This window comes from Tupaia chinensis, unplaced genomic scaffold (assembly GCF_000334495.1).
Source record: "Tupaia chinensis unplaced genomic scaffold, TupChi_1.0 Scaffold000252_1, whole genome shotgun sequence".
Lineage (NCBI taxonomy): Eukaryota > Metazoa > Chordata > Mammalia > Scandentia > Tupaiidae > Tupaia > Tupaia belangeri.
In genome coordinates, this window is record NW_006159732.1 from 4,109,739 (window position 1) to 4,122,483 (window position 12,745).

General features: G+C 41.0%; 1 protein-coding gene across 2 annotated transcripts in view; it reads left to right on the plus strand.

The window, feature by feature from the left end:
• Nucleotides 1-9,807, plus strand: part of LOC102497658 (adhesion G-protein coupled receptor F2) — a 25,069-nt gene extending 15,262 nt beyond the window's left edge. For both annotated transcript variants that reach the window (XM_027772074.1, XM_027772075.1), the window contains 4 exons: nt 1,569-1,610; nt 4,539-4,598; nt 8,263-8,339; nt 9,633-9,807. In XM_027772074.1, coding sequence (XP_027627875.1) covers nt 1,569-1,610; nt 4,539-4,598; nt 8,263-8,310 — 150 coding nt within the window. In that variant the 3' untranslated portion in view covers nt 8,311-8,339; nt 9,633-9,807. The remainder of the gene's footprint in view (nt 1-1,568; nt 1,611-4,538; nt 4,599-8,262; nt 8,340-9,632) is intronic.
• The last annotated feature ends 2,938 nt before the right edge of the window (nt 9,808-12,745 follow it).

Genomic DNA, 12,745 nt, shown 5'->3' on the forward strand with positions numbered 1-12,745 from the left:
TTTTGTGTACACACACACACACACACACACACACACACGCACACACACACATGTGCTCATTGTGAGTTTAAGCCACTGGGTCTGGGAATCAAACCACGGTCGACTACGTGGGAGTCCAGCAACATAGCCATTACACCAACTGCTGGTCCCCTTATGGTTTTCTTAATGACGTTTTTCTCTAGCTTGTTTTATTATAAAAGTATAGTATACAATGTAGAATATGTGAATACGTGTATTAGTCAACTATTTATACTCTTAGTAAGTCCTCTATTCAACAGCAGGCTCTTCATAGTTGTCTTAGGGGAGTGGAAATTTATACTGGGATTTTCCACTGGGCAGAGGGTTTGTGCCCCTGATCCTCATGTTCAAGGGTCAAGTTTCACTTCCATAGTAAAAGGGATGATTGAACTTTAAAACCAGTAGAGGTCATCCTCAGAGGGTAGGACCAGGAACTCTGTAAAAGGGTCTTCCTGTGTTCTGACAGGGACATAGTAAAACGTGAGACTCTGCAAGGCTGACCCACTGAGGAAGGTTTTGGATTTGCACATGGAGATCTTTCAGCACACCAATCCTGTTGTGGGTATTTTCTGTCTAATGTTCACTAGTCTTAACTTGTCATGTTAGATTTGACTAGTTGCCTACGTGGTGATTAGTCCTAACTAGTCATCAGCTATCATTAACTAGTCACCAAGTGGTCTTAACTAGTAATCTTTTCTTCCTCATTTCTCCATCCTGTTGGGATTTTGGTCAGGCACATGTTCCTGGCATTTCTTTCTAGCTGCCCAGATCAGGATTCAATCCATGGTTGGCCATGTGGAATCTGACTTCCTTAATTGATAGGCCATGTGGGCAGCCCCATATTTAGTTTTTCTTTGGAAGTTTTATATTCTTTGTTGTAGATGGTGGAAGGAGATTGGGTTTGCTATGGGAAGCTGAGAACAGCTGTTTTTGCTTTCTTCTGCAGAAATTTCTTTATTACTCTTGTTCAGGGACTGCAGGGCTTCTGCTTCCCATTGCCTAACACCTCTCACTCTTTTCTGGGTCATTTTGAGAGGCACAGTTCCTGATAAATGGAAAATATTTTTATTTTCCCCAACTTGGAAAGAAATTTTAAAAATATTACTTTAAGAAGCAGGAATCTTAGTCTGTTCATTTTACTGAGGTATCCCAAATGTCTAGAACACTGTCTGGCACATAGAAGACAATCAATATTTGTTGAATAAATGAATCTAAGTGTTGAGACCTTAAAATCAAAATGAAAGGATTTAATAAAATTGTTTTTATTTTTACCGAAATAAGAACTAACAAAGAGTGCTGGTATTTATTTATTTATTTATTTAAATAATTATTTCATTCAGTTTTATTCTTTCATTCATTTATTTTAACTTGACCAGAGAGAGACACACAGAGAGAAAGTGAGAAAGCAAGCCACCAGGTCCAGGTCTTGAACCATGGTTGGCCATGTGGGAGTGTCCAATGCTTTAATCAGGCCACCTGCTAGTCCCCAGCTGGCATTTATTATTGTATGTTTTTTATTTTTCTGTAAATAGCTTTTCTCTCTTTCATAGGGCTTCTTCATCCTGGTGTTTGGAACAATCCTGGATCCAAAGGTACTTTATGTAAATTCTTCTAGTTTTGTTATTGAAGCTTTGTTTTTCATTATTAGTACTCTGGCCTGAGAGACACATCTATAAAGACTGCTCATTGAGTGTGTTTCATCTCAATAATTTGTGTAGACACATGGACAGGACATCATGCTTTTTATAATGCAAATGATATCTTTCAAGCTCTTATAGGGATTATTTATATCTCTATAAGTGTATTATTTATACACTTACAAACTCTTATGGGGGTATTTATATACATTACTTTTAATCCTAAAAGCAATCTTGGATATGACTATTTTCAGTTTTACAGATGAGGAAATTGAGACTCAGAGTGATTAAGCAGCTTGCTCAAGCTCTCTAGAGAAATCCACTCTGATTGGTTGAAGCAAAAAAGAAATTTATTCAATGTCACAATATCACCTTAGGAAAGATCTCTCTTTGGCTTGAAGGCTTGGGGTTTACACCTCAGAAATAGTCTCTAAGGCATGGTGGAGAACAGCTCCAGGAGAGCTAGCGTTGCCTCTCCCTGCCTTTGATGGGCACAGATTAGCACAGTTCACCTGGTCAATGTCTAGCAGTGGCCACTTCAGCTAAGGTTGCTGCTACTGCTCTCTCATTTGGGGGTCACCTCCACCTTGCCCGTCGGTGCCCACTGGCACCTGCTTTCTTGCTTTGTCATGAGATCAGGTCACACAGCTGCATCTTCACTACAAGAGGGGTCGAGAAAGTGAGTTACTGATTTCTACCTTGAAGAGCAGTGGGCTCAAGGAAGAGAATTTTCCAAATGCAAATGATAGGTTGTGGGTGGTGAAACAAATACAAGCTACACAAATGAATGAAATGTCAACTAATTTCTCAGGCTTCTAAGATCGCCCTCTTTCCATCGTACTCTGCTGCTTCCCGCAACAAGCAAGGCAAATAACTCTCAGATGTACATGGACATACCTTCTATCGATTAAAATAAAGTTTAAAAAAATAAAAAGAGATAATACCAGGTTGAAAATATGAAAATACTCCCTTCACGGCAGAAGTTTTTTTTTTTTTTTTTGGAGAGGTTTTCACTATAGGGCGCGTGCGCTCGCCAAACAGACAGAGAGAGACATAGAGACAGAAAGCAAGAAATCACCCCCCGGGGGGATGGTCATGCCACAATCCCTTCTCCTCCATTCTTCTCTCGGGATCTTGGGCACGCACGCACATGCGCCTGGCATGAGTTCTAAGCCACCGGGTCTGGGACTCGAACTGCAGTCGACTACGTGGGAGTCCAGTGACACAGCCATTACGCCAACTGCTGGCTCCCCAGAAGTTTTCTTTAGTTCAGTTTTTGTTGTTGTTGTTGTTCCTATCAATGCTATTCTGCTATTAGGTTAATATCAGAAGTTTGTGAACGAGGACTTTCACAATGGTATTTTCATTGCCTTATGAGGCTACTGTGTCAACCTAGTAAAAATTATTCCAAGATGAAAGAGTATTAGTCTTGATATTTCTGTGTACTAGCTGTGTGCTATGAACACAGCTAGTGCAGCTCTATGGGAGCTCCTGATGCTTGTGAACCCCAGATTTCTCAAAGAGAATGCAAGGGGGATGCTTTCCCTTCCTTGTCCTCTAGGTAATGACAAAAAACAAGGCAATTTTGAAAGTGAAAGTACACAGGAAGCACTTAAGATATTACATAGGCATATATCACAGGATTATGTTTCTACGAATTGTCATGCCGTAACTGGTATTCACAGCCGAAGTATCAGAAACAACATTATGACTGAGTACTTCAGTGGTAGGTTCTAGGAGATGTACAAAGACTTCCTAGCCATGGGACCTTCTACTGAGATCAAAACCTCCTTAACTGAAAGTTATAATGTAAAAGGGAAGTATTCAAGTGTCACAATTAGTGCATAATTAATTAACAAAAAGTTGTATGTACTGATAGTCTTTAAAGTGTTAGGATCAGTATAAAACAATGAGTATATATCCTAGATGTGTTTGTTATGCATTTACAAAGTATGTATTATATACATCATGAAACTAGAAGTAAAGCAAACTGAGAACAAAGAAATGTAAGTAGAAGCTCCAGTTTATCATCACAAATCCCTGGGCACTCTTGGGTGTATCACCCCCTATCACTGGGGAGTGCTCCTCCCCCTTTGGAGCCTGTGTGACAAAGAATGCTGCTTGGAAGGGTACAGAGGGTGAAACCACTCTGACCTGAGTGTTCTGGCATACATTAATGGTAAAGAAAGAACTTCTACAAAGCCTTCAAAGGTGAATTAACATTTTTACAACAGAAGAAAAGAGAGGAAGTTAAGAGCAGGCAAGGCTTAGGGAAAAGGACTGGATGACCCGGAGTCAAGGGGCATGAGTTCAAGTCCTGGTCTTTCTTTTAGTTGACAGAATTTGGATGACACTTAATATTGGAGCCTTAATTTCCTTGGTTGTAAAGTAGGATGAATAATGTCTGTCTTCTGGATAAAATGAGCTAACAGGTGAGAAAAACGCTTTAAAGTTGTAAAACAAAAATCATTGTTACTTATGATTATTTCATTGGTTCCATGGCCTGTTGCTATGTTGTGTTGTATTTTTCCTCCCTCTAAAAAAGGAGGTTAGGATAACTGATAAAATGTGGGAAGTGATTAATTATCTAAGTGCTCCAAAAATGAACGACAATGCTATGTTAAGAAACCCTCAAGGTTGTGGCAAGCTGTACTTAGCCATATTAAGACCCCGAGCATGAGTCTCCTAGGTCAGTCTCACTTCTTGCTTCTTTTCAATTCCTGCCTCCCAGATCACACCCTCAGGTGACTGACTTTCCCACCGCCCACCAAGAGGACCTAACTACTAACACACTTTCTTGCCACAGTATTTGCCATGCCTAAACGCATGTATTAACTTATTGTATAATCTTCTAATTTTTAACTCCCTTCCTTAAACACTCAGATAAGAGAAGCCTTAAAGTGTCGAGTAACTTCTGCCAAATGGATCTCCAGAATATCAGAGGTAAAGCTTTTATATTTGTTAAACAAAATGAATTCTCCTATAGGGCATGCACACTCGCTGGAGAGAGGAAAAGGAGAGAGAGAGAGAGAGAGAGAGAGAGAGAGAGAGAGAGAAAGCACTCCAAAGGGGGAGATGGCCATGCCACAATTCTTTCTCCTCCATTCTCCCTCCCCTCAAGATTTTTGGGCATGTGTATATATGCCCAGCATGTTTTTTCAACCCTCTGGGTCTGGGACTTGAAATGCACAGCCTGCCATATGAGATCCAGTCACCTTAGCTACCATGCTACCAGCTGGCCCTATATTGATTTTTGCATTTGAAAGTTTGTCAAGATAACAATGGTATTAAAGTTTCTGATACATAGACTTTTTCCAAAATTATCACCTCAACACTTTGCAGTATGGGTTTTTCCAGAAGTGCCAAGCTAGTACTTCTCTGAGCTGTTCAAATTCTTTCTGGGGTATAAGGACCACACCCAGAGAGGTGAAAATAGACTTTAGAGGAGAGTCATGAGGTGGAAGACACTGGGAGGTTGAGTAGGAGAGCAGATGATGAAACAGAGAAACGAAAGATGATAGCTTATTGTTCTTCCTGATGCCAATCAGCTGGACCATATCCAAAGTGTGAAAATTTCAGGAATACCAATTCTGACCCTAAACATAGAACTTCCTAATAGCTTGGCTTACAAGAGGAGCCTGCTGCCGTGGCTCTTGAAGTTAAGTAGGGCAGGAGCCTGTTCAGGGGTGTCATGAGAAGGTTGTCATTGGACAGTAGGCTTATCTTTTATTTTTGTAACTTAGAAACCATTTATTGATATTCAAAGGATGAGACCCATTAACTGTACTGAGTAAGGAAAAAACTGGAAAAGATTTAAATGGCAGCAGAAGGGGAATAACCCGCCATCAGAGAAGAGGCAGTCGAGAGTTTCCCACACCGTCTGATAGTACTGGCATCACTGGTTATGGGACAAAGTTGAAGATCTTCAATGAAGGGGCTGCTGGGTCCTTCAGGGACTGGGCACTCTGAGCTCTGAAAAACAGCGTTACCCCTCCCATAGTTCTTGTCTTTCCATTCCGTTCCTTTGGTTTTGTTAGCCCCGTTTGTTCTCCTTTTTCTTCTCTTTCTTTTCCCCTTTCTCGTCTCTCACGTAAGCTGTGATCCTGTTTTTAATCTTTGCTCTCCACACCTGGGAGATTGTTGACTTCTCTATATCCCTTTCAGTTAAAAATCAAAGACAGCAATAAACATCAGACTTTAATTTTTAAAAATGTGTTTGTGGTTTTTTTTTTTTTTTTTTTTTTTGTCTGTTTGTTTTGCTACAAGTTGTATCTCCTCAACAGAGAGACGGAGAAAAAGAAAGAGAGAGAGGGGGAAAGCGAGAAATCACCCTGGGGCAATGGCCACACCACAATCCCTTCTTCTCCATTCTCCTCTCAGGATTTTGGGCCTGGACGCACATGTGCCTGGTGTGTTTCCTAAGCTGCTGTGTTTGGAATTTAAACTGCCCAGTAGGCCATTGAGATTAAGGTGTCTTAAACACCATGTCACTGGCTGGCCTGATACCAGAATTTAAATGTGAATAGATAGTAATAAATACCTAAAGCAGTTTTTCTCAACCTTAGTCACATATCAGAATCAGCTGGGACACTCAAAAAATGGGATTGCCTGGGTCATGACCCTGAAAATTCTAATTTGATTAGTCCACAGGGTAGCTTGAGTTTTGGCAGATATAAATATGTTATTTATATGTGTCTGTACACACACACATACATATTTATGTATATAAATGCATATATAAATATGCGTCAAACATATGTAGTTCAGAATGTATATGTTTATTTCTTCCATGAGTAAGAGAGAGAGAGAGTAGGATACAGACAGAGAGACAGTACTCTCACTGGGGTATTGATGTCACAATCCACCCTCAGCTTCAGCTGGTCCTGGATCGTGAGCATGAGTATGCATGGTATATTCAGAGAGATCTCTGGATATGAACAGGGAACCTCTCCTTCCCTTCTATGTCATCCTTGTCGAATGTCATGTTTTAACTGCTGATACCACTGTCTGGGCCTGGCAGAGGGAGTTTTAAAAGTTCCCCAGGTGATTCAAATGTATAGTCAAGAGCTGGTCATCTATTTTTTGACGAGTCCCAATACTGCAGATATCTGCCTCCAACCAGCATGCCTGATATGAGTATTCCCCTCTTGCCTCACTCTGACCTGCTATGACACACTCAGGAGAGAAGCCTGACTCTCAGTCCCTTCCCGGTTAGCATTTCTCCTTTCCTGGTGTGTTTTCAGTACTGATGCATTTAGGCCACCGTAAGGACGTTCTGCTCTTCAGCACCGTGGGAGTATGTAGTTGTTCTGCCCATGTCTCATCACATTTTTATGTGAGCAAGTCAGAATGATGCACAGCATTTGTTATCAGGGTTTGATTGCCTGCTTCAGAAGTTTGCAGTGCTGGCTTTGCCTTAGAAAGACCTAAAGAAACTTAAAAAAAAAATGATCACCATCCAAGCCCCACTCAAGAAAAACTAAATAAAAAACTGCTGTGGGTAGGGCCTAGGCATTTTCTGAAAGCTCCCCAGGGATTCTAATTGCTGCTGGGTTAAGCACCACTGATCCAGGCACCAGGTACATCATTCCTCTCTTGCAAGCTCTCCTTCATCCTGCTCCTCAGTTTTAGGCCATAGCCTGCCTCTTGTTTTATCAACCCTTCCTAGAGGACAGAAGTAGGAGTGTCATCGATCTTCTCTCTGCTTTGAAGAGCTCTGATCCTTAGGGAGCAATCTTCTACAGCCCAGATTTAACTCCCCTCCTCATGGTACCTGCCTATAAGTAGGATCAATCCTAGCACCCTAAACCTAGAGTAATAATGTGCTTGTCTGTGTTGACTTTAAACGTTACGTGATAAGAACTCATGTGGATAAGAACTCTACTACTGAGTTAATATATTACCTATGGGGGCCGACAGGTGGCATGGTGGTTAAGGGCACTGGGCTCTCACATGGCTGACTGTGGTTTGAGTCCCAGACCTGGCAGCATGCTTTCTCATTTTCTCTCTCTCTCTCTTTCTCTCTCTCTCATTCTCTCACTCTGTTACTCTAGAATAAACAAATAAAGTTAAATAAAAATATTTTAAAAAATATATTACTTATCTTAGGCAGCATATATCTAAAATTTAAGAGATATTTTGGATGCAGGTGCATCACAAGCTGATACCTTTAATATTGGGAATTTGGCAGACCAGCAGACTGACCCTATGAGTAGGACAGGCACCATGAGGAAGGGAGTTAAATCTGGATGTAAGAGACTGCATCTTAGGGATCAGAGCTCTTTGAAGCAGAGAGAAAAACTGAGGGCTTATTGATGATTAGGTGTTATTTTAGTATTTCTCTCTCTCTCTCATATCATTCAGTTTGCTTCTCTGCTGACCCTGGTCTATCTCTCCCCAATTTAGGAGATCCCTAGGACAGAGATCTAGGCCAAGCAGGGAGGGAGGTCTTCTCTGTCAGCAGTTCCAATTTAAAGAAGAGGAGAGAGGTGAAGGGAAAGGATTAAATAGATCACTGTTGATCATGATTCCTCATGCAACTTGAATAGTTGAGATAATTGACAACAGATTAATAGTGGTAAATTCAATTATACTTTGTCTTCAACAGAACGTTTCTTCTGAATTTTCTTGTCATCCTACCAAAGGACCAGGCTAGCAAACCAGGCTGCAACTTTAACTTGGAAGGTAAGTGCAAAGGAAGAGAGTCACTATATATGGGTCATAGATATGACATTTCTTTTAAAAATGTATTTGATTAATTAAAGTTAGAACTTTTTTCTTGATTAAAATAATTTTCTTATATAATCTGTGAGGTCTAGCCCCACAACATAGCAGTTAAGCCATTCACAGAGGAAGCCAGGTCCCACAGGACTGGCCAGGGTTCAAGTTCTGGCCCTCAAAGCTTGAAAATCATGCCTAGTGCATGCATGTACTTGAGACCCTGAGAAGATGGACAATTACAGGAAAAAGGATTGTGGCTTGGCTAGACCCTGTTAGGGGTTTTTTTCCTCATGCACACATCCCTTCTGGCATTCAAAAAGTAAAGGAGGGGAGTGAACAGAGGAGTCTATGCTACTTAACTGTTCCCTCTTTATCTTCTCTAGATCCCCATCTTCAGGACATCCTGTATGATAGTGTCAGTATTGTCACTTTCTCACTGTGGTCCCTCTCTTTTCTCTAGTTTTAAAAGATGAATGCATTATGACAAAAAATATCTGTAAGAAGCCTCAGGGATAATATAGAAGTTTGTTTGCATTTGAGGTAGTGTCTAAGAGACACACAAAAGCATATAGAGAAACAGAGAAGGGAACAGAAATTCAGACACACAGAGACAGAAGGACATGGTGACCTGGAGCTGGAAGAGAGCCCCCGAGTACATGGATATACACAGACACATGCCTTTCAATCCTGTCCCAGTGTGCTTCTGAATCTAGAGAGAGAAGGCCAGGGAGGAAGATAGAGACACTCACCTACATAGATAGACACAGAGAGTCAGAACGGTGCAGGGAGAGGTGAGACATCCTTAGAGAACCTTAGAGAAATGTAGCAAGAGGCAGAAAGAAGGATGTACACACTCACCTTGTATGTTCAAGACAAGATCAGAAAGAAACATATGCGGAGGTAAGAGACAGATGTAAAGAGGGGCACTCAGCCTTCCACACCTCACCCCAGCACATTCAACCCTTGATAGCCTTTATGGCTTGATAAGGAAACAAGTTTTTTCTGAGAGCAATTACACTTAAAAAGAAGTGGTCCATCTTGGAAGACAAGATTTATAATCCAGCACATGTGGGCAATAAAACAAACATATACCTGGATTTCAGAGTAGCTTAAAGGGAAGAGCCACTGCGTCTGCCAAGGGGCCTCTACCCAAGGCAGCCTTTTGTTTAAGAAAGAGTGAGCTTATGATGCAGCCATTGTGGAGCTCTGGGTCTTGTTACTTGTACATTAAAGTTGTGATTTTCTGTCCTTGGCAAGGTCATACGTTCCAGGAATGGCAGAGTCTGAAGGAGAAGTATGTCTACTCCTGTCTTCTGGCTTCTGGGGAGTATGAAGGAGGCCTCACATGCTGTGGTGCAATGGAGGAGAGCGGGAAGTGCACAGAGGATGGACGGGACCCTGTCCACGCTGTCTTGTGTTACTAAACATGTCTTGCCCCTCACCTGTATGCTATATATTCTATGCATATTTAACACTCACATGCTTGCCATGTGGAACTTCCACAAGGAACAGACAGACAAAGTGGGCCATGGCACAGCCATGGTTTTATTGAAGTCTCAGTCTCCATGCTGTTGGGTTACATTTATCTTCAGGAAGTGAGCCGTGGCTCGTCGTGGCAAGGGGGCCTGGGATGTCGCCTGGCTGGATTCTATGGATTGCTGAGGGAGAGGCCCTCTTGACAATCACCAACAGTCAGGCTGACTTTAAGATGGTCATTGCGGATTCTTTTTACAAAAGGAATCCAACAACTAGTATATGTCACTTCTCATTTGGATTGGATGATCAGCCTGGCTCAGATTTAGCCATGAGTCAGGTAAAAAGCATAGAACCTTAGAACAAGAGGATATGTCCATTTTAAGTTAAGGAGATGAAGGAGTGGAGTTGTGAGGTACAGCTAACTGAGGGTTGAGCCAGACAGGAGTCTCTTCAAGACTACATAGCCACTGTTTACACTGATGATGTAAGATTCATCTTCATCAACAATGTGTATGTTGAAGCCTGAGGTGGGGAAGGGGAAATATCCTATTTCAAGTTCAGAGCTGCTCATTTTCTTAATCTTGTATGTAAACATACTCAACATTCAAACCAGGTGCCATCTAATAGAAGAGTACTGTAGGTAGAAACCTTTCTACAAAGAAAGACAAAACCCTTTATTTATTTATTATTTCTTGAGAGAAATTTTTGTTGTAGGTTGCGTGTGCTCGCTGGAGAGACAGAGAGATAGAGAAGACAGAAAGTAAGAAATTAACCCCAGAGGGGATGGCCATGCTGCAGTCCCTTCTCCTCCATTCTCTTCTCAGGACCTTGGGCATGCACACACGCATGTCTGTGTGAGTTTGAAGTCACCAGGTCTGGGACTTGAACCATGGGCAACTATATGGGAGTCCAGCGATGTAACCATTATGCTATCTGCTGGTCCCAACAAAGCCCTTTTACAAAACAAAAGAAGAAAACTAGTGGATAAAGGCAAAGGGATAATAGGAGGCCCCTTATTATCCTGCTATGAAGCAATATTAATGATTACACATAAAAAAGCAAAATTCCCTTTGAGGATGAGTGAGGGTTCTCTTTCTGTTTTTTTTTTTTTTCCCTTTTTTTCCCCTTAACTACAAAGAATCTTCCTGTAAGTAGGGAAGTTTGTGAAGGCAAAATGAGCGGAATCAATAGGTAGAAAATACGTTCTAACTTGGTAAAAGCATCATCTCTCAGGTGGCATTGCCATTTTCAGAGAATAGTATCTCAGATAAAGTCAGAAAGTGATTTTAATCTGCCATTGCCAACATATCCCTTCAAGAGAAGGCAGGGGGATAGGCACAGCCCTGCAGTTTCTCAGCACAGACATTTAGGCACAAAGAAATGTCACTTACCCAGAGTTCATATGTTGAGGTGAGGATGGAATCGCATGAAGCTAAATGGTTATAGGATTGTAAATACAGACACATTTTAGAAAAGACTAAGGCTGATTGACTCATTTTACAGATGATAATTCTGAGCACGAGGGAGGGGGAGGGATCGGCCATTCATTTCTGTCATACACTGGGTGGTCACACACAGTATGAAAGCACTCTACTCAGCATACTCACTCTCTGAGATAGGATGGTGGAAAAGGTACCCTGCCCTGAGCTCCTCATTAATTGAGAAAGAAAAGACTGGACTTAGTTGGGAAGCTGTGCTCTTTCCTGCAGCCTCGAACCCACTATTTTGAAAGATGTTAATAAACTGCATGTATGAGGTTGACTTTGGGTGATCCTGGGTAGAGACACAATCAATGTTTTCCTCACATCTAACCAAGGAAATGAACTGATCAGGTGACCCAAGGAGACTTTGGTGCTAAGGGTGTCTAAGGCAGATTCATAGTGATCCTTGGGAAAGTCATTTAAAATCCTTAGACTTTATTTTTTATGTCTCTAAATTAAGGACACTAGAGCCTACCTCGTAGGGTTGTCACAAAGATTAGATGAATACATGAAGGCAAAGTATTTAGAATAGTTAGCACATAGTAGTTGCTCTTTAAAATGTTTTCTATTAAAATAACTGTGACTATATGCATGCACAGAGAAACACACAGATAGAAGCAGATGCATAACCATGGCCCTTGCATGACTTTAGATTTATAATAAATAACCACATGGGAACTATCTTACTGACTTCTAAGTAAAAGAGTTAAGGATTTGATTCAGTCTGTCAACATTAGGTATATCAGTCAGCAAAATCTGCCAAGCTTACAACCAAACGATCCTTTGTTTAGTATTCCATGGTCATAATACTTCATTGCCTTCCTGGGAAGAAAGCATATACAACATGGGGCTCTACTCATTGTGCACTGTGTCTAAACTTCACTTTACTCTCTGCCTTCTCCAGGAGGTCTTTCCTGATTAACCCAACCAGAAGTGTTGTTCCTCCCCTCTTGATTTCACATCATGTTTATAATCCATGCCATTCAATTTCCATTAGTTTTAACTGTGTTTTGTTTTATGTGATGTTGGTTCTTTTGTGTGCATATAATTTCTTTTCCAGATATGATTGTAAACATTTAGAAATAGGGATATTCACTTCTGCTACTCACTATGGCACTCATTTTTGTATATCTATAGGACAGAGCAAGATGCTTGGTACATAGAATATGTTCAGTAAATATGTTCAATAAAGTCTTTTGATTACACAACCACTTGATACTGGTGTTTTCAATTCTCAAGTGACCCAGTACTTAATTAGTGAGCTAGATGGAACGGACCCATTTCTACAAACATTGCCTCTTTGACCTTCATTGTTGTAAAAGCTATAACACCACTGTCTCTCATCTATGTCTCCTTATTGTCAACATTTCCTCTGGTAATATATAAACAGGGATTTGCATTAGATAGATATTT